A 22,335-nucleotide genomic window follows, 5' to 3' on the forward strand; every position below is an offset into this window, starting at 1 on the left:
TCTTGCGCAATTTTGAGGCTCCACGGGTGTGCGAGGACTTGACTCTGGGTCCCACAGCACGCCCCAGACTCTAACAGGAGGAAGATTTTCATATACATTTTACTAATTTTCTTTCCTCTCTGACACTATTATAGAAAAAAGGGCAAATAGCAACATTAAAATATTTCCTCTAATTAATCCCCTTTTAATGTGCACGAATTTCGTGCACCGGGCCACTAGTAATTAATAATACTGTATTACAAGTTTGAAAGTTGCTAAGAGTAAATGTTATAAATCTTCATTATGTCCAGCTGGCGTGGCTCAGTGGTTGAGCGTCGGCCTTTGAACCCGAAGGTTTTGGTTCAGTTCCTGTTCAGGGCACATGCCTGGGTTATAGACTCAATCCTCAGTGTGGGGCTTGAAGGAGGCAGCCAATCAATGATTCTCTCATTGATGTTTCTATCTGTCTCTCTCCTTCTCTGAAATCAATAAAACTATATTTAAAAGTCTTCATTACAAGAAAAAAAATATTGGTAATTATGTATGGGGATGGCTGGTAACTAGACTTATTGTGGTGATTATTTCACAGTGTAAGCAAATACTGTATCGTTATGTTGCACACCTGAAACTAATATAATGTTATATGTCAATTATACCTCAATTTTTTAAAAAAGGAAAATTAAAAAGAACTGAAAGGGAGCCAGTACACTAGAATAGTGGTAGAAAGAAGGAACTGGAGTTCTGAGGTCGTAGGTCTGTAGCTCTGGTAGAGTGGGAACCACATCATGCGGGAACTGGGCAGAAAGAAAAATCATGGTCCCAGTGAGTGGGATGAGTGCATGTAAGATTTCCCCAGAGGTGTGAGGGGTAGGATTTCTTTCTTTTTTTTTTTTTTTTCCTTTGCTTAAAGTATTACAAAGGGTATTACACATGTGTCCTTTTTTTCCCCCCGCCCTTGACAATCCCCTGGCCTCCCCTACCCCCCAGTGTCTTATGTCCATTGGTTATGCTTATATGCATGCATACAAGTCCTTCAGTTGATCTCTTACCCGCGTCCCTCCTGCCCCCCAACCCTCCCCGGCCTTCCCGCTGCAGTTTGACAATCTGTGTGAGGCAGCTCTGCCTCTGTATCTATTATTGTTCAGAAGTTTATAATGATCTTTATTATCCATAAATGAGTGAGATCATGTGGTATTTTTCCTTCATTGACTGGCTTATTTCACTTAGCATAATGCTCTCCAGTTCCATCCATGCCGTTGCAAATGGTAAGAGTTCCTTCTTTTTTACAGCAGCATAGTATTCCATCGTGTAGATGTATCACAGTTTTCTAATCCATTCATCTACTGATGGGCACTTAGGCTGTTTCCAGATCTTAGCTATGGTGAATTGTGCTGCTATGAACATCTGGGTGCATATATCCTTTCTGATTGGTGTTTCTGGTTTCTTGGGATATATTCCTAGAAGTGGGATCACAGGGTCAAATGGGAGTTCCATTTCCAATTTTTTGAGGAAACTCCATACTGCCTTCCATAGTGGCTGCACCAGTCTGCATTCCCACCAGCAGTGCACAAGTGTTCCTTTTTCTCCACATCCTCTCCAGCACTTGTCGTTTGTTGATTTGTTGATGATAGCCAGTCTGACAGGTGTGAGATGGTACCTCATTGTTGTTTTGATTTGCATCTCTCAGATGATTAGTGACTTTGAGCATGTTTTCATATGTCTCTAGGCTTTCTGAATGTCCTCTTTTGAAAGGTGTCTCTTTAGGTCCTTTGCCCATTTTTTGATTAGATTGTTTATCTTCCTTTTGTTAAGTTGTATGAGTTCCTATAAATTTTGGAGATTAGGCCCTTATCAGATATGACATTGGCAGATATGTTTTCCCACGCAGTGGGTTTTCTTGTTGTTTTGTTGATGGTTTCTTTTGCTGTGCAGAAGCTTTTTATTTTGATGTAGTCCCATTTGTTCATTTTCTCTTTAGTTTCAAGTGCCCTAGGAGCTGTATCAGTGAAGAAATTGCTTCGGCATATGTCTGATATTTTGTTGCCTTTGAATTCTTCTAGAATTTTTATGGTTTCCTGTCGTACATTTAAGTCCTTTATCCATTTTGAGTTTATTCTTGTGTATGGTGTAAGTTGGTGGTCTAGTTTCATTTTCTTGCATATATCTGTCCAATTTTCCCAACACCACTTATTGAAGAGACTATCTTGGCTCCACTGAATGTTCTTTCCTCCTTTGTCAAATATTAATTGAGCATATTGATTCGGGCTGATTTCTGGGTTCTCTTTCTATTCCATTGATCTATATGCCTGTTCTTGTGCCAGTACCAGGCAGTTTTGAGAACAGTGGCTTTGTAATACATCTTAATATCTGGTATTGAGATCCCACCTACTTTGTTCTTTCTCAGGATTGCTGCAGCTATTCGGGTCTTTTTTTATTCCAGATGAATTTTTGGAGAGTTCGTTCTAGATCTGTGAAGTATACCGTTGGTATTTTAATGGGAAGTGCGTTGAATTTATAGATTGCTTTGGGTAGTATGGACATTTTAATGATGTTGATTCTACCAATCCATGAACATGGTATGTTCTTCCATCTGTTTATGTCTTCCTCTATCTCTTTTTTCAACGTCCTGTAGTTTTCTGAGTAGAGGTCTTTTACCTCTTTAGTTAAGTTTATTCCTAGGTAGCTTAATTTTTTTGGTGCGATGGTAAATGGGATTGTTTTTCTAATCTCTCTTTCTGAAAGTTCACTATTGGTGTATAGAAATGCCTCAGATTTCTTGGGGTTAATTTTGTATCCTGCTACATTGCCAAATTCATGTATTAAGTCTAGTAGCTTTTTGATGGAGTCTCTAGGGTTTTGTATGTATAATATCCTGTCGCCTGCAAATAAGGACAGTTTTACTTCCTCTTTTCCAATTTGAATGCCTTTTATTTCTTCTTCTTGCCTAATGCAATGGCTAATACTTCCAGTACTATGTTGAACAGGAGTGGTGAGAGTGAGCATCCCTGTCTTGTTCCTGTTCTTAGGGGAAATGGTGTTAGTTTTTGTCCATTGAGTATGATGTTGGCTGTGGGCCTGTCATATATGGCTTTTATTATGTTGAGGTATGATCCTTCTACTCCCGCCTTGCTGAGAGTTTTTATCAAAAATGGGTGTTGGATTTTGTCAAATGCTTTTTCTGCATCAATTGATATGACCATGTGGTTTTTTTCTTTCAATTTGTTTATGTGATGAGGGGTAGGATTTCTAAGCCAGTTCCAGGGCATGACCGAGGGAGTGAAGTTGAATGAATAATGGTGAAGGGGTCAGTATCATTGCAATTTAGAGACCCAGAAATGTCCATGATAGGGGTCTAGGTTTTGTGCACGATGTTGACAATTCAGGGTGATGGATGCAGTTGCAGTGAAGTGAACCCGTCATGACTAAAAATTTTAGAGGTAGGCTTCATTTAAATAGCAAGGTCTTAGCTGTGCAAGGCGATGATTGAGGTAGGTGGAGATGATGATCACTGAAATCCCGAAGGTCAAGGAGCTGTCATGTTGAGTGAATGAGTCATCTACCTAATAATGGAATAACAAGATAGAGTGTTATGTCTCGTATCTACCGGAACATTGAAATGGTAATGAGGGTGCATGGTATTTTAACATATTTGACACAGCTACAATGTAATATGAAAATGCCTTCTATTGATGAAAAGTCGATATACTAAATGCTACTGTGTTGCCTATGTTTGTAATTAAAGGAAATGCTAAGTTTCAGTTAGAAGTTAGTGAAAATGTGTAATTTTCTTTCCTCCATCCAAGATCATAGGCCTTTTTTATTCTGTCATGATTCTGTGGTTAAGAAAACCCATTTTGAGGGATGCTATGTCACAAAAGGCATAAACCTGAATTTAAAAGGTGGTTTTTGCACAAGGAAGAATTCATAGTTTAGAAGTGATGGTGCAGAGCTCAGAATATCTCCGCCACCTCAGGACCCAGTGACGATGGAGGGCGTGCAGGGCTGGAAATGGTGGGCAGGTGCCTCTGTGTGCAAGCTCGGCTCTGAGCTCAAGAAGGCTGCCGGGGAGAGCAGGTCCTTTGTGATAAAAAGCCATACTTCAAGCCCAAACAAAAAAGTTGAAGGGAGAGAGAAAGCTAATTCTCTAGCAGAGAGAATGTTTGTAAGAGTTTGGGAGGCACAGTGGAGACTCTTAAGGGAGCAGTGAACTGACAAACAGTGAGAAAAAGGATAGAGCAGCAGTAAATAGCCCCGAGGTCCTGGCGGAGGCGGATGCGTGGAGGCCTGTTGAGGCAGGCCTGGAGCCAGCAGGGTGGTGGCAACCCATAGCTTGGGCTCAGGTTTCCAGGTTGTTTGGTGCCCCTGTTTAAGATAGAAAAACCTGAAGTCACAGCAGACACCTAGCCCCAGCTGGTTTGGCTCAGTGGATACCGGGTTTGATTCTGGTCAAGGGTTACAGGCTTGATCCCTGGCCAGTGTAGAAGGCAACCAATCAGTATGTCTCTCTCACATCATGTTTCTCTGTCTCTACCCCTCTCTCCACTCTCTCTAAAAACCAATGGAAAAATATCCTCAGGTGAGGATTAACAAAAAAATAAAAAAGAGAGACACCTGATACAAAGTGTAAAACAGTACAGGAGGCGTGGAGAGGGTGTCTTACAATAAATTACCAAATGTTCTTCTGACTTTATTTTTATTACTGATGCCAAACTCAAAACCATAATGAAGGTTGATGAGTAAAAATACATGTTAAGAAGAATTATCTTTTAAAAGACCAGATTTGCCATCGTACCCCAAGGAAGGATTTGGGAGTGTCTACCAAAGTAAGGGAAATAACAGTGAAATTTGCTTTCAATTTATATGATTTAATTTTTAATCACCTGAAATGGATAGAAGAACTTGGTCTTTCTGACTGGGAAACTTATTCACTTTAATACCTTTCGTACCGCTCAGGAGTTTTCTCGTGTTTCGCGCGCCATCTGTTAAGGACCGCTCACGAGTGTTCTCATTTTTCACGCCCATGGAAAAAGGAGCGAATCTAGATACTTATGTAAATTTTGTTTGGTCCCTCTTCATAGAGGAAAATGTTTTACGCAGTACCATACGTTAAAAAAGTACTAGGAACTTTAATTATTTAATTGTTTTTGTAAATAAAAATGTTACAATTATTGAAAAACGACACCTAAAGTGCATTATGATGATTTAAATAACGTGCAGTTTGCCCGAAAACGTGCGGTCCCTGGCGTATGTCTTAGAGATTTCTATGCAGTACGAAAGGTGTTAAAATAGATGTTAATACTTTAATACATGGTTACCCTAATGTGCATTGTATATATTTCTTTAACCTAACAATAAATTTGTTCATCTGTAGACTGGTTCTGTTTGTGTTTGTTTTTTTTAGGAATTAGCTCTCCGTAGCCAGTTACCAACACTGGAGCCGGATGGTGGGACTCAGAATCCAGTGTCTTCTCCTGGGATGTCGCAGGAATTGAGAACAATGACGACCAATAGCTCAGATCCCTTTCTGAACAGGTTGGTGAGAGTTGCTACTGGCCAATATCTGAAAAAGATCATAGCTTTGAGATTATTCTCCTTAGTACTTGTAATAAGCTGTTTGAACATCTGTGTGGGCCAAAAATCATAGTTGTAAAGGAATCTTTCCATAAATGGCAGGTACAATAAAACGAGGATTAAAAGCCAGCTCCTGGGAGAGGAAGTGAGCTGTTCAGACTTGTAGAGGGGATACTTAATTCACAGTCACGTGTTGCTCCTGCCTATACTGTTGACTAACAGTTACTTAAAATTACAGAATCAGGGAGAAACATGTGAATGCCTTTCTATGAAAGCAAATGAACTGCATCTTAAACCTGCTTAGGCTGCACTGTAAGGAAGATTGGAAGGAATTTTCCACAAGAGTGTTCACCCTGAGTGCTTCGCACAGCAGCACTGCAAGGCCTTGTGCTCATAAAGGAGATAAAATGTAAATTGTGCCTTTTAAAAAAAATGCACTAAGCCCTAACCGGTTTGGCTCAGTGGATAGAGCATAGGCCTGCAGACTGAAAGGTCCCAGGTTCGATTCCGGTCAAGGGCATGTACCTTGGTTGTGGGCACATCCCCAGTAGGGGATGTGAAGGAGGCAGCTGATCGATGTTTCTCTCTCATCGATGTTTCTAACTCTCTATCTCTCTCCCTTCCTCTCTGTAAAAAATCAATAAAAATATATACTTTTTAAAATGCATTAATATTTAAGACGGCATTTGAAATGCAGTTGAAGGAGTGGGTTACCACCAGCCTGTGATCAGGAAGACTGCAATGTTATGTATAGTGCTGAGTCGAAAACTGCAAGCTGCAACAGATCGTATTCGTTGCCTAGAAAACCATTTAAAGTTAAGATTGGACTACAGTTCATTCTTCTAAGTTATATTTTAGAGTTTCAGTTTTTAAAATTAAGGAACAAATACTTTCTGGTCTTTGTGCTTTTGATTTTATTTTAACCAATTTTAAACAACACAGTTTTAAGAGACTTACAGGTCCCTTAGTTTAGGGAAGCTATTATGCTACTCATTCAGTTCTCACCAACGGAGTTGAAAATTTAATTTCAGGGAAGGTGGGGTGGGATACAAAGCATGGGTGGGTAGAAAGACTATGCTAAATATAGAACAGGCCTACATGAAATATACAGGAATTTAATGTGCTAGTTATGTAACAAAACATTCACCTCATTCAGCAGTATTTTAACCTCACGTTGACACATACAGTTTAAAGTTCTGCCAAAAATTGAGTGTATTTATACAAGACTATAATTCTGAACTTAAAATGAAGTTAGTTAAGGTCATAGCCACAGAATTTTTTTCCCCCACAAGGGAAATTTCAGATCAATATAATTCCAGTACCCATCTATTGATGGCCAGTATTGATCCAGGGATAAAATTAGGCTATTTAGAAAAATGGACAGAATGTATATCTTTCTTAGTCACTGGTGAAAATTCTTTCTTAAAACCTCTGGAAGCTAGGCTGCAATTGGAGATTGTAATTTCTGGTACAGATCTCAGAGTGACAGATCGTAAGTGATATTAGTCCAAAGGCAAAATGCTGTGTCCACTCTTTATAGTGCCTCTACCCCCATTTCTAAAACATGCATCTGACTATACCATTTCTCTTTTCAAAAACGTATGGTGGTTTCCCCATTGCCTGTTACTCAGTTCATACAGATTTCTTAAGCTCTGAACACTTCCCTAACTTGCCATGGGGTTGACTCTTAGTGGTGGTGCAACATCCCCTTATCTCCCTTTTCCCCTGAGAGCCTTCAGGGCCATCTCTGGTGTCCTGTCCACGAAACCTGCCCACTGTACTTTTTCACCTCCCTCTTCTTTGTTCTAAAAGACACTATGCTCACATAGCCCTTTGTGTGATGCATTCCTGTCTTTATTTGTTCATCTCGTCCCCTGAAGTGTGAGCCTCAGAAAGCACCCAGTATTGGTGTTAGTGCTTTTAACCTCCTCTGCATCTGAGCCTGGTCTAATGCCTGTCATAGTAGCAGATGCTCATGTATGTTTATGGAATGGCGATGGGGTTCTGCAGGGAGCAGGCACCTCCTTGTCAGGGAAGGGGCTCTGTAACTCCGTCCTCAGATATGTCATGTGCTTTCCTGTGGCTTGGAGAGAGCTGCACAACTGTGTCAGTCGAGCTGTTCTGTAGCAGAGTCCGGAGAGTCTGGTGTGTGCCCATGCTTAGCAGCGGGAACAGTGACAACTAGGACCAGGCCTTTTTCTGGATAAGGGTGGGCAAAATAAAAGCAAACCACATCCTAAGGCAGCGGTTCTCAACCTGTGGGTCGCGACCCCTTTGGGGTCGAACGACCCTTTCACAGGGCTCGCCTAAGACCATCGGAAAACACATATATAATTACATGTTGTTTTTGTGACTAATCACTATGCTTTAATTAAGTTCAATTGGTAACAATGAAAATACATCCTGCATATCAGATATTTACATTATGATTCATAACAGTAGCAAAATTACAGTTATGAAGTAGCAACGAAAATAATTTTATGGTTGGGGGTCACCACAACATGAGGAACTGTATTACAGGGTCGCGGCATTAGGAAGATTGAGAACCACTGTCCTAAGGCCTCCTGTGCAACTGCATTGTATACAAATGGTTTCGGAGGCAAAATTGTGTTTTCTTGGATCTGTGTGAGGCTTTTGAATCTTGCCGAAATCTGGCAGAAGTGTTAGAGCAAACCAGTGGTCGCAATATACAGAGTGGGGGGAAAAAAGTTGGGGAGAACCGAGCTTTCAACCTTGAGCAACTATTAAAGCTCCTTTCTAAAGCTTAGTTTTTGTTTTTGTTAATCCTCACCCGAGGATATTTTTCCATTGATTTTTAGAAAGAGTGGAAGAGAGAGGGAAAGACAGAAATATCGATGTGAGAGAAACACATCAATTGGTTGCCTCCGGCATGAGCCCTGACCACAGCCCAGGCTGGGGAGGAGCCTGCAACTGAGGTACATGCCCTTGACCAGAATCGAACCTGGGACCCTTTGGTCCATGGGCCGATGCTCTATCCACTGAGCCAAATCAGCTAGGACTGTTTTTGTTTTTTAACATTTGTGTAAACTAAATAGCTGCTTACATGTCCAAGCTGTGAGGTAAGTTAAAGTTTACATCATGGTCACAGACCCTTGAACAACAATTGCCTTTATTTCACACTTTGCTATAAAATTTCCTAGAATTGGTAGAACCCCACATTTTACAGTCAGTGCCAGCTGCTGTCCGCAGTGCCACTAGCTTCTGAGGCATTTCGGTTTTCCTCCCTAAACAGAAGCAAGAAGATCAAGCTATGGGAGTTCTTATCGAATCGGCAGTGACTTATCTGTTCTGGCCTAGTCCAAAAAGGAATTCTGGTTCTTTATTTTTGCATTGATTTTTTTTCCCCCTTGGCTTAAATTCTCTGGCTTAAACATGTCTCACCGCCTACCTAGAGTCTGAGTTGCCACCTACACCTGTGCTCCCACCACTTGGGGAATAGAGACCTTAAAACAAGTATGTGGATCCCCCGAATTCAAAATAGGATTACAGAGAGAAGACCTAGACAGAAAATTTCTATCAGCTGGGAACTGAATAGATCTTTTTTATTCACTATAACCATCAGGCCCAGACATTTAAGAGAAATCTTGGCCCCTTAGAGCTGCAGCTTCGATTAGGGTGACCTTTTCTATTTCACTGCACAGACCAAGGGCTGTATATGGGCCCTGAAGGAGGGAGCTGGTTTCAGATGTTGCAGGGCAGGAATTTTCACTAATCCTCTTTGAGAATCCTGTTAGTGCTCAGCAGGTGTTTATTTTTACTTTGAAATCATTTTTATTTTTGTATTGGTCTTTAACTCTCTTTGTAGTGGCACCTATCACTCTCGAGATGAGAGTACAGACAGTGGGCTGAGCATGAGCAGCTACAGTGTCCCTCGAACCCCAGATGACTTCTTGAACAGTGTTGATGAAATGGATACAGGTTGGTATTCCTTATCCCTCTGAGGAATTGACTGTCAGGCAAGTACCATCATTTTATCACCAGGACTAATAAGCTGTGAGCAACGATTATTCAAAAGAAAGCCATTAAAATTCTATCAACTTCAATTCAAATTGTGCCTTTTTTTATGGCTGTTTGTAATTTAAGTCTTTTCTCAGTTTTTAAATGTGATGGAATCTTAGCTCTATTTGAACAAAACTGAGGACATGACTTATTTTATTTATTTTTAATCCTTATCCGAGGATATTTTTCCATTGATTTTAGAGAGAGGAAAAGACAGAGAGAAACATTGATGTGAAAGAAACACATCGATTGGTTGCCTCCTGCACAAGCCCTGACCAGGGTTCAGGCTGTGAGGAACCTGCAACTGAGGTAGGTGCCCTTGACCCGAATCGAAACCGGCACCGTTCGGTCCACAGGTGACGCTCTGTCCACTGAGCCAAACCTGCTAGGGCAAAGACATGACTTATTTTAGCATTTAAAATAGTGAATTAGTTGTCAGGGGAATTGAGGACCTTATTAGAATTCTCTATTAATAGAGATTTGTAGTTGTAATTTTAGAGAGAGATTTCTATATGTGATTCAGTGTCTGCCTCCCTCTTTTCTCTGAGGGCTTTTGGTCCAACTTAGGTGTTATGGGGCTCAGGAAACCAAGTGGGGAAGGCTTGGTGATGGGGTTCACCTACTTTCTTGTTAGAATAGTTACAGGAGTCTTGCAGGTGCTGAGAAATACCTGCCTCACAGAGTCATTGAGGAAGCCTTTCTCCTGTGGCTCACCTGATTGCCCTGGACTTGGCAACTGTCAGAGGGCAGGACTGGCAGGACCCTGCAGCCATTCTCCAGCTAGCGGGTTCTGAGCTGACAGTGTTTGGCAAGTCTTTTGTAAAAGCCTGTGCTCATCCAGCTCACAGCTGTAATGCTTCCTAGAAATCCCCTGTCCCCCTTTGTCTCGGCTTATCTAAATCTTCAGTCAGCCTTAGGAGTCACTTCAGACCCGTCTCATTCAAACACGTTTCCTTACTCCTCTTCCCCATTTGTCTTTTCTCCAAATCACTATAGCACTTAATGGTTCATATTAATTTTTCTGAAAATTGGAGCTCGAAGGAATGTTAACTTTGTCACGTGCCCCCCAAAAGGGTTTTTGTGGCCAGGCAAATTTGGGAAACCCAGAAGCAAAGCAAGGAGGATTTACTTACTCATGGACTTCTTGGGAGACTTGCTTTGCTATATTATGAAATGTGAATCTCCAAGAATGGAATAGAGTTTTCATCCAGTCCTTTTATTTTAGTGTTTCCCAAAGTGTATTTAGGGAAAGATGGGACTACACCATTCATTTTCCTATTTCGTCTTATGCTGGTGTGCATATCTGGAAGAGAATCAGGTGGTGACGCTCTTGTGTGGTGTGCTTGCTCCCTCTCCTTTGCTGTATGTAATTTTTCAGGGGATTTTTACTTTTATTATAGCCCTCCCCCTCCTTTAGTGCTCAGCACATAGTGATAAGCGAGCAGTCAAATTGTTGGTTAAATATGTCGACAAATGTTGAAGCAGAAGTAATCTTGGCATTGTTATTTATGAGTTGTTTGGTCTAAAATGAGCTGTGCGTCATTTCAGGTCAGTCAGGAGTTGCTTTTCTTTATGCATTTCTTTGTGCTCTCACATGATACAGCTCCGTTCTTATCTTTTCCACAAGAACCTTATTCTGTCTCTTTCTCTGCTCCAACTAGGTGATACTATCAACCAAAGCACGCTGCCCTCCCAGCAGAATCGTTTTCCAGACTACCTTGAAGCCATTCCTGGGACAAATGTGGACCTTGGAACACTGGAGGGAGATGGAATGAACATAGAAGGAGAGGAATTGATGCCAAGTCTGCAGGAAGCTCTGAGTTCTGACATCCTTAATGACATGGAGTCCGTTTTGGCTGCCACCAAGCTAGATAAAGAAAGCTTCCTTACATGGTTATAGAGCCCTCAGGTAGACTGAATTCTAAATCTGTGAAGGATCTAAGGAGATAAGACACACATACCAGAAATTTCCAAATAAGCCAGTTGCGATCTCCTGGCTAATACAGAAAAAGATGAACAAACGTCCAGCAGGATTCTTTCATCCACTGTTTTGCTCTTCCTTGTCCATTGCTGCTGTTACTATATTGCTGACCTCTTTCATAGTTGGCCCTAAAGAATCAAAAAACCCCCACAAAACTTTTTGTTTCTTTTGCTATTATAACTACTGTTTGTTTTGGGGGCTGGGGGAAGTGAGCCTGTTTTGATGATGGATGCCATTCCTTTTGCCCAGTTAGATGTTCACCAATTATTTTAACTAAATAGACCTGGAAGTCAGATGCTTCATGTCACCACATTTAGTTTGTTTAAGCAATTATTTCTTCAGCTGCTTTTGGCCAGTGGAAAAACATGACTTACTGGTCTGATAAACCAAATATGTTGTGTCTGATATTAAGTACTTAATGATGATTTGGAGAGAGAGCTGAAACCAAGGCTGAAGACTGTTTTACTTTCAGTGGGTTTTGTTTTGTTTTGTTTTTTCCTCCTAGTGCTATATCATTAGTCACATAGTGACTTTGATTTTATTTTAGGAGCTTATAAGGCATGAGACAATTTCCATAGAAATATATTAATTATTGCCACATACTCTAGTATAGGTTTTGATGGGTTTTATTGTGGGTTTGTTTTGTTTTGGTTGATTGGGTTTTTGTTTTTTTGTTGTTTTTTTCTGGAACCGAGGCAAATGACCATAGTAGTGAATCTGTTTATAGTTGTAGCTGGGATGGTTATTATAGTTTCTTTGGTAAAATCTACATTTCCTGATTTTTTACATTTTTATTTAAATCTTGATTATCTGCTCTCTCCATATATATATATATATATATATATATATATATATATATATATATACACCCTGACACACTTATAATTTCATATGATAGTGTGATAGCAGAATGTATTTTTTTTAGGTTTCCCTACTTTCCAATTTATTTTAAAATGGTAGTTTTGAATATATGCATTTAGAATACATGACTAATAGTTTATATTTCACAGGTAGTTTAAATCTGGTTGGGACAGTCTACAGATGTTTGAGGAAGTTTCATGTTCTAGAAAGGCTGTTGTTGTGGATAATGCCTTAAGGATAATGCCCTCTGGGCACACAATGAATATTATCTGATGAATTTGAAAGAAGCAAACAGAAAATGGCTATATTTTCCCCTTGTTACTCCCTTGGACTAATTTTAAGTCTTGATGGGCAATCACTGAGTAGGTTCATAATGTACATGACAGAAGTAAGCTTTATGTGGTCATGCACCTGCCTGTAGTTTTGGAAGTTTTGCCTTCACCTTAGTTTTGGAAGTAAATTCTAGTTATTTTAGTTGTCATTTGTTAATGATCATTAACTACATTGTAGTATTGCCTACAAGACTATTCATATAAGACTTGCTCTTACTTCTGTATACTGAGAATTGACCCTGGACAGTATAATGCTGTACGGTCATGTGTTAGCTGGTAAAGTGGTCAGATTAATAAATGTATATTGGTAGTTGACTTTAGCAAAGAAATAGTGATAATCATGAGTATACTTTTATTTTTACAGGAAGAGATATTACTAGAGTATGTGTCTACAGGAGTAATAATGGTTTCCAAAGAGTATTTTTTAAAGGAAAAAAATGAGCATGAATCCACTCTTCAGTATAAGCTATGAAGGAATAGTTGGGTGTGAATTACAGTGGCACCAGCTAGCACCTCTGTGATTAAGGGTCTTTCAGTGTTCCTAGAGTAAGCCCTTATTTTCAAGGGTTTATAACAGGCATAAAATCTCTTTTCCTGGCTAAACCTGTTATGAAAAGCCTCAGCTTGGGAAGATAGATTTTTTTTCTAATTAACAAAATCTAAGTATTTTGACCCTTCAATTTAGAGAAGTACAAAAGTTGAAAGTAAAGTTTCATATTAAGTATTTTTAGTGCTCAAAAACAATGCAATCTCTGTGTTGTATATAAGGATTAATAGGTCAATCACTCATAATAATTGACTCTAAGGCTTTTTATTAAGAAAACACCAGAGAGATTAAATCTTGAAATAAGTCTGGGGGAAAGTGGCCACTGTGCAGATACATTGATTTTTTTTTAGAGCAATAATGAAATTCTACTTAGAATGCATAATTAAGTATATGGATGATATAGCATGTTGGGTTTTTAATGTGTAGAAAATAAAGCTATTTGGAAGGAGTGCCTACAGTTTGCCAGTAAGCGGCAAGTCAAGATCGTATCTTATATATCAGCAGAGTAGCTCTAGGTAAGGGAGGGGCGGGGAGGGGGTTGTGAAGACTTAGTGGGACTTTGATAGAGAACTTTATAACCTTTTTCTTCAGTAAGGACTTTTTCTTGCATCTTGCTGTCATTGAAGGCAGCTGTTCCTAAAATTTCAATCACTTAAGTACACCCACAAAATGAGACTATGGAGTTCTTCATTTCCCCTCAACTTTCATTTGCCCGGTGATACCTCAATGTCATGGCAGCACTGTGGTCCGAGACAGGCACAGTGCTCTGACCTTGTCAGACCCTCTGTACTGACCTGAGTCCTTTCTCTTTCACAGCCTCAGGACAGTCTTTCGTGTTTTATGTCCTTGTTCCTAACGTAAAAGTGTTTAACTGCTTCTTGGTTGTTATGGGTAGCATTGGGATAAGATTTTTAACTGGGTATTCTTGAAATGCTTTTACAATAAACCAGTTTTTATAATCTTTAAATTTTATCAGCTTTTTACATTTGTGTTCTTTTCAATTAGGGCTAAGATCTACTTATGGTTGATGGAGCACATTGATTTAGAGTTTCAGATTTTCCAAAGCACTATTTTCTATAATAACTATTTTCTAAATATAGTGCCTTTTTTGCGGGGGTGGGGAGCGGGGGGAGAACCAAGGAAATGACTTTTGTAAACAAATAATGTTGCTGTTTTAAGTATTCATATTAAATAGATTCATTCTGTATGGAACCTTGGCAAAAACACTGAAAATAACAGTAATTAATTGTGTAATTCATAATTCATACCAATCAGTGTTGAAACTTAAACCGTGCAAAGTGGGAGCCAATATTCAGTGATTAACAACTTAGTAGCTTTTGCACATCTGAGAAGTGAGCGCTCAGATGAATTTTATCTTCCTCCAGCATGTTTTTATAAGAATTGTGGGTGTGTCTATCTTAATTGTTTCTGTATCTTGAAAAAAGTATCTTCCACATTTTAAATGTTTTATATTAGAGAATTCTTTAATGCACACTTGTCAAATATATATATATAGTACCAATGTTACCTTTTTGTTTTAGATGTAAGAGCATGCTTATCATATGTTAGGTACTTACATAAATTGTTACATTATTTTTTCTTATGTAATACCTTTTCGTTTGTTTATGTGGTTCAAATATATTCTTTAAACTCTTCTTTTGTTGTTTTTAACAATTAATATATTTAAACTATTTGGCTTCTTAATGGACTTCCAATATAACAAGTACTGGTGATAAAAAAATAAAAGGTGATTCCAGTAGTAACTAGTACAGAGGTGAACGTAAGGTTAGCTTGTCATTTGAATTTGTGAAGTACAGATTGAATTCTCTGAGCTTTCTGTTCTGCACTGGTCATGTAGACCATCCCCATCAATGGTAGTGTGTAAGCAGAACTGCCTCCTTCATTCTTAAGTAGCTTTACTACACGTAACAGCACAGAAGAAACAGAAGAACTTGACACAATCTTTCAAAATAGCCTTTGGTTTTATTTCTCCAAAATATTGGCTCATGGTATCCAAAATACAATAGTGAAAATTATTAGTTACTGTCCTATACTAATAAAAGACAAACATGCAAATTGACCGTACTTTCGCTATGCCTCAAGCCATGCCCACCAGCCAATCAGAGCGACTATATGCAAATTAACCCAACCAAGATGGCGGCCGGCAGCCATGGAGCTGGAGCAAGCAGGAGGCTTGCTTGCTCCAGTGATGGAGGAAGCCAAGGTTCCCCGCCTGCCGTGGCCTGGCTCTGAGCTCCACTGAAAGCAACAAAGTTTCAATTATAGAAGGTAAACAAACCCCAGATACCTGCTTTCAGCCAGCCGTGGCCACGGAGCTGGAGCGAGCAGGAGTGGGTTGCCCCTGGCGATGGAGGAAGCCAAGCTTTCCGCAGGCCTCCGCTAAAGGCAACAAAGTTTAAATTATAGAAGGTAAATAAATCCCAGAATAAAAAAAAAGAAAAAAAGGAGAGGCTGGGAGCTTACGTCACCAGGGTGCTTGGCCAGCCTGAAAACAGCCCTCAGCCCCTCACCCAGACTGGCCAGGGACCCCCCACCCTAAAGGGGGTGTGGCCAGCCTGAAAACAGCCATCAGCCCCTCACCCAGGCTGGCCAAACCTCCATGGGGTGAGGGTCCCCACTGGGGTGGACATCGTCCGAGGGATCCCACAAAGGGAGAGAGAAGAAACATCAATGTGAGAGTGAAACATCGATTGGCTGCCTCCTGCATCCCTCCTATCGAGAATCAAACCTGCAATCTGGGCATGTGCCCTGACCAGGAACTGAACCAGTAACCTTTCAGTGCATGGGACAACACCCAACCAACTGGGCAACACCTGCCAGGGCAAAAACTATTTATTACTGTTTGTATATAATATCTTCAATTATTTATTTATTTTGTCTTGTTAATCCTCACCCATGGGTATTTTTCCATTGATTTTTTAGGGAGTGGAAGAGAGGGAAAGACAGAAACATCGATTGAGAGAAACTCATCAATTGGTTGCCTCCTGCACAAGCCCTGACCAAGGTCTGGGCCGGGAAGGAGCCTGCAACCAAGGTATGTGCCCTTGACCAGAATCGAACCCAAGACCATTCAGTCTGCAGGCTGACACTTTATCCACTGAACCAAATCGGTTAGGGCTTTATCTTCAACTAGAGGCCCAGTGCATGAAGAGGCCTACTGTGAGGTCTCGCAGTTCCGGACCACTTGGGGGTTGTCTGACTGCCGGCTTAGGCCCGCTTCCCAGGGAGTGGGCCTAAGCCAGCAGTCAGACATCCCTCTCGCAGTCCAGGACCCCTCACTCCTTACCGCCCGCCTACAGCAGAGGCAGGAGAGGCTCCCACCACCGCCGCTGCGCTCACCAGCCATAAGCCCAACTAATGGCTGAGCAGTGCTCCCCCTGTGGGAGCGCACTGACCACCAAGGGGGCAGCTCCTGCATTGAGTGCCTGCCCCCTTATGGTCAGTGCGCATCATAGCAACCAGTCCTTCCGCTGTTCAGTCTATTTGCATATTAGGGTTTTATTATATAGGATTATTGACATCAGTTTTAGTGAGGCTAATCTAAAAACTTCATATTTTGTTATACACTAATATGGAGCTTGAAATTTATCATTTTCCTTCCTTGTACAAAATGTATGATTGTACATCTTAGTTCAAAACTATATCTATGCCTGCAGGCTATACCTATATTGGATGGCTTGAAGCCCAGTTACCTTCATTCTGGATCCTGTGAACCAGAATTGTACAACCTTTAGGTAACTGATTTAGTCTAATTCAGCAGAATATTCAGAAGCTTACAGGGGTGGTCATTATGTGGATTTGAGAAGAAGCTTCTAGAGAGAACAAGGAGGGGCATTCTAAATATTTAGAAGTATAGTAATCTTACTTAGAGCCTGATGTTGAGTAATCTACATAATGTTTTTCATAGAAGACGGACTCAAAACTAAAATAGCTCAGTAAATGAATCGCCCAGCTGGCATAAGCAGACAAATGTTTGCGTGTTGTGTGTTTTTCAGAGAGGGAAAGAATAACAACTAGTAATAAATGGAAACCTAGGTGGTAACTGCAGGACTGGTCAGTAGACCAGTGAGTTACGTTTAATTCCCCCTGGTTTCCATCTTGTCGCTGAGAGTGCAGAAGAGCAGCCCCAAGGACCCCATCATTTTCTTCTGTAATGGCAACCAGACCATCCCTGATCCTGGCAACCATAGATTACATTAGGTTCATGTTCAGTTATATTGAAAATCTGGCTTTACTTGGTAGTTCTGAGTAGGTTCATGTGCTGCTGGATTCAGGCATGTCTCTGGCAGGGTATGTGCCAAGTTGTCTTGCTTTCAACTATTGGCATTTACTCGCTTTATTCTAATCATCATGAGAAACTTGATAAAGTATTCTGATTAAAAACTTATTACTGAATTAGAAATCAGATGAGAATCCTGTGACATTTAGTAACTGTTGTTTTCCCAAATCACCTATAGGATGTTTTTTGCCATATTGCCTGGATACAAGAGCTTTGATAGAAGTAAAATTGATAATTTCCCAGCCATAAACAGTCTTAAACTGGCAGACTCAGTGCTACCACATATGAAAAGAGTTGCAGAATCAAGATACTAGCAAAACAAGATGATATTGAAAAGGTACTCCGAATTTTTTAATCTGCCATATTTTAAAACAAAACTTGTAAACGCAGTGACCTAGTTAAGCCCTGTAGGAGTTAAAAAACAAACAAAAAACGGGTATCTATGTGCTATTCAAAGCAGTATTTGGAGATAACTGAGCAAAGAGTCTCTTAGTCTACCTCTGTAAAATTCCTAAACAGCTAATCTGGTCATTGTAATGTTTGTTTTTAATGTAAAACTATTAAAAACTAGAGTTACTGCAACTTTGTAAAATTGATATGGTTTGTAAAAGTAAATAAGTGGACAGGGCTAGATTCTTAGTAAAAGGAACCTCTCTAAGAAACCACAAAAAAAAACAAATAGGATCGAAACCAGTCAGTATATTTAAGGCTGCTAACTTATTTATTAGGGTTATGACACACCTTTACCCATATTCCTGCATGTATTATCCCAAGTTTATTTTATGATGAGACTATAGTTCCCATGATCTTCACAGAATCTATATAAAATAGTCTATTAGTTAAACATCACCTTTTGGTATAATTTTCTTTGTGGGATGTTATAGAAACCACATCTCAGTATTTCATTTGTTCAGTTACAAATAAATTGTTGTGTTACAGTGGATTTACACAAGGTTAAAATGATACTCTGTGTAGACAGTTGTGATAAATTCATATTCTCAAAGCTGTGGGTTAAGTGGCAGAATCTGAGGAAGAAAAAGCACTCTTGCATTTCAGTTCAGTACTGTTTCTATGAGCTGCTGAAGCCAGCTACTCTAAGCCAACATAGTGATGACTGGACTAAGAAATTTGCCTGAAGATCATTTCTCTTTACGAGAACCTTATAGCAACTTGTATTTAGGCACCTCTTTCTCCTGATTAAAAGCTAAGCATACCTGCAGCCAGCATTCAACAGAAGCATCTCTGGCAGTAGGTCGGCAGGATCTAAATGATGAGCAGAATATCACAACTGTAGGACTCTGATTTCTGGGGTGACCATAAATCAAGACCTTAGATTTTGTGAGAGAGACAAAAAAATCATACACATGAGCAGCTTGAAATCACACTGTGCAAGCCCACTTGTACACTATCTTATGAAGAAAACCATTTGTTGAAGTGTTTTCTCTGGGCACCAGGAAGTCTCTTGATCCCTATAAAATAATCTCAATGGGAGTGGCCAAAGGAGAGTGTGGGCTTGAGATTTAGTTGTCTTTTACAATTCAAGCCATGAACAACAATGTAGTTCTTCTGCATTCTAAGCCAGAGGAATTTCTGCAGAAGTCTGCAATGGGTTTGCAGTAGAACACCATGAGCCCATAAACTGTCCAATCAAAAAACAGCTGGTGACTCACCAGGCATGTGTGTGTGCACCAGTTCAGAACTCCCCGTTGAGGGCACGTTGTTGATCTGGAGTGGAGTGGTAAGCCCTGGCCAAATTTGGAATATTGTTTAGGAAATTTAACACTGATTTGAACTAAAAAATAACTGTAGATCAAATTCTTGTCGCTCTTTTAAAGTCATTAAGACAAAATTCTCAACAGTTTCATAGTTGTAGCCTGCTAACTGCAGCATATTATTCCAGGCAGGTTGATGTTCCACTGCCATCATTTATTGTTTAACTTGAAAACTAAGACTTCTTCCATCAAGGGTAAAAGAAAAATACTGTAATTTACACAATCTCTGAAACTGGTTATTAGGACCAAAACAAAATATAAGAGTAACTAGTGAACTGTTAAACATACTTTAACAGTAAAACTTTGTTATAATTCAAAATTGCCCTTCAAACTTGAGATCTACTGGTATTTGCCTTCCTCTCATTAGTATTGCACACTAAGTAACTTACCTCTCCATATATATATAAAAGCCTAAATGACCAAACGAACAATCGACTAGTCGCTATGATGCACACTGACCACCAGGGGGCAGACGCTCAAAGCAGGAGCTGCCCCTGGTGGTCAGTGCGCTCCCACAGCCAACCTCCCGTGGCCCCTACCCTCCACCCCCACCACTGGATAACCTCCTGCGGCCCCTCCCCCCAGTTGGCCGGCCCTGATCGGCCCCCATGTGGACTGGGCTAGATGGCCCTGATCGCTGGCCAGGCTGAGGGACCCCACCCATTCACAAATTTGTGCACTGGGCCTCTAGTTTTTATATAAGTATGCTATTTGTTTCAATAACAATATTTTAATATTCAATAATATTAAAACACTTCCACTTACTATCTTATTTGATCACTAGAGGCCCGGTGCACAAAAATTTGTGCACTCGGGGGGCATCCCTCAGCCCAGCCTGCCCCCTCTAACAGTCTGGGAGCCCTCACAGGATGTCCTACTGATGTCCCTGTGGGGAGCGGGCCTAAGCCGCAGTCTGGCCTCCCTTTGTGGAAGGCAACTGGCCAATCAGGTATATAGATACTTTCTGAAGGCAGCACAGACTCCTTCCTTATTTCTTTCCTCTGTGGTTGGAGAATAGGGGACTAAAAGGTGGAGACAGAACTGTGGCCGGGCCTGGGGCTCTTGTAGGCAGCAGAAAGAAGGAGAGGGCTGGGGAAAGTCTAGACATGGTTTTCTTCAATTGTCCTCCCTTCCTCCGGGCCCCTCGCTCTGTTCTTTCCTTGTCGTGGTGGACGCTTGGGCCTCGGACTGACAGGAGCCCAGCGACGGTGGAGTTCAGCCCCCTCACTTCTCAGCTGAACATACAACCACCTCACATTCCAAGTGGAGCTGTTTTCAAGTGGCTAAAGTGCTGGCAATTCATGCCTCCCGGCCTTTCCCCTCTCGGGTTTCCTCCTTGGGTCAGTTGCAAACTTCACCGAGACACCAAAGCAACTCTGTCCTGGTAGTTCTGCACCGGGCCCGGCTGGGCACTCTTCCTTGAGGTCTCTGGGTCCACAGTCTGAGCTCAGGGAGGTCACCCAGAGCCCGTTCCCCCGGAAAGGTGGGGCAGGGGGGCTAGCTTGAAGAGCTGGAGGAAGATGGCAGAGTAAGAGTTGGTATGAACTAGCGCCTGCTTAGCCAGACTTCCTAAGCTCCCCACCGGGCCCAGGCTGGGCCCCTTCCCCACACCAGGAGGATCCCAGCTGAGGTCCCCTCCCTGCACCCAGCGCTCTCCTCCCTGTTCTACCACTGGGGGAAGGGAACAGCTCACCTGCTCTGGACCCTGCCAACCTGGCAGGCTGAGGCACAGGTGGTACAGCCTAGGGTGCTGGTGGCTGCGAGCCTTCTCCCCCTCCCTGAAGCATGGGGCGGGGTTGCATCAGCTCACAGCCGCCCTTGGGCACCATACATGGAGACACCGCTCTCCACTGAGCCACCGTCCGCCTGGGACCTGTGGGGGTTGGGGTGGCCTTGGGCTCCCACTGGCCCCACTGAAGCCAGACTCAGCTTGGCTGGCCACCCCCGCCGCCCGAGGGCTGCGCATGCCCCACGGGCCTCATCGCCCTCATGAATCGCCGTGGTCCAGCCATCCCATCCCAGGAAGTGGCCATCTCGATCGCCATGGCTCACTCCCCAGTGCAGTTGGGCCTGCCCAGCAAGCATGTAGGCAGGAGCTGGGCCTCTGAGGGGAAGGAGGAGGGATGCGCGGGCCAGGGCAGAAATGGGGTGTAAACACAGCGCCCCCCCACGTCGTGCTGGCCCCTCGCGCTGCATTCCCAAGCCCCTGGGAGAGAGAGAGAGAGAGAGAGAGAGAGAGAGAGAGAGAGAGGCGGAATTTGGCATCCCGCATCCCTCCCTGACAGACCACTGCGATTCCAAGCCAGCGAGGGCTGCCTTCAGGCCGCAGCTCCAGGTCCCTCACCCTCACCCCACCCCCGGGTCACACATGGGAGTGGGCCCCGTGTCTCTGGTGGGCGGGCAGGGGCTCAGGCGAGGCGATCAGCATCGCTTGCCTTCACCTGAGCCCCCGGGTCGCACACGGGAGTGGGCCCCGTCCCCGTAAGGCAGGCGGGGGCCTGGATGGCGGCTCACGCTGTCCCGCCCTGCCTGCAGTATGCAAATTAGCCGCCATCTTTGTTGGTGGTTAATTTGCATATCGCTCTGATCAGCCAGTGGCAGGCATAGCGAAGGTACGGTCAATTACCATGTTTGTCTATTATTAGTGTAGATACCAAATTCTATAAGATATAGGTACTATTATTACTATTCCTAACTATGTGCCTCAAATCTAGGTCCAAATCCCACACTGTAGTTGTGAAGTAACCAGTAGAATTTGAGGGTGTAGCCTATACCTGGGAAGCATGTACAACAAGGCTAGCCATATGCATTGGGGTATTTACGTATTGGTTCTTAGCTTTGCTCCCCCTTGCCCCACGGCAAGTGGGACTTTTGCTCTTCACACAGAGGTAATCCTAGAAAGACTGCCACAACAATGACAGTGCTCTGATAGGTTATTAAATCTGTCCATTTATTAAAGAGATAAGACTGTT

General features: G+C 41.9%; 1 protein-coding gene across 18 annotated transcripts in view; it reads left to right on the forward strand.

Annotated features, from left to right (window-relative positions):
• Positions 1-14,946, forward strand: part of YAP1 (Yes associated protein 1) — a 117,172-nt gene extending 102,226 nt beyond the window's left edge. For 17 of the 18 annotated variants that reach the window (XM_023758817.1, XM_023758820.1, XM_023758819.1 and 14 more), the window contains 3 exons: positions 5,381-5,511; positions 9,377-9,489; positions 11,232-14,946. In XM_023758817.1, the coding sequence (XP_023614585.1) occupies positions 5,381-5,511; positions 9,377-9,489; positions 11,232-11,470 (483 nt within the window). In that variant the 3' untranslated portion in view covers positions 11,471-14,946. The remainder of the gene's footprint in view (positions 1-5,380; positions 5,512-9,376; positions 9,490-11,231) is intronic. The other variant, XM_023758822.1, reaches the window with a different exon arrangement.
• Positions 14,947-22,335: the final 7,389 nt, after the last annotated feature.

This window comes from Myotis lucifugus, unplaced genomic scaffold, assembly GCF_000147115.1.
Source record: "Myotis lucifugus unplaced genomic scaffold, Myoluc2.0 scaffold_139, whole genome shotgun sequence".
NCBI lineage: Eukaryota > Metazoa > Chordata > Mammalia > Chiroptera > Vespertilionidae > Myotis > Myotis lucifugus.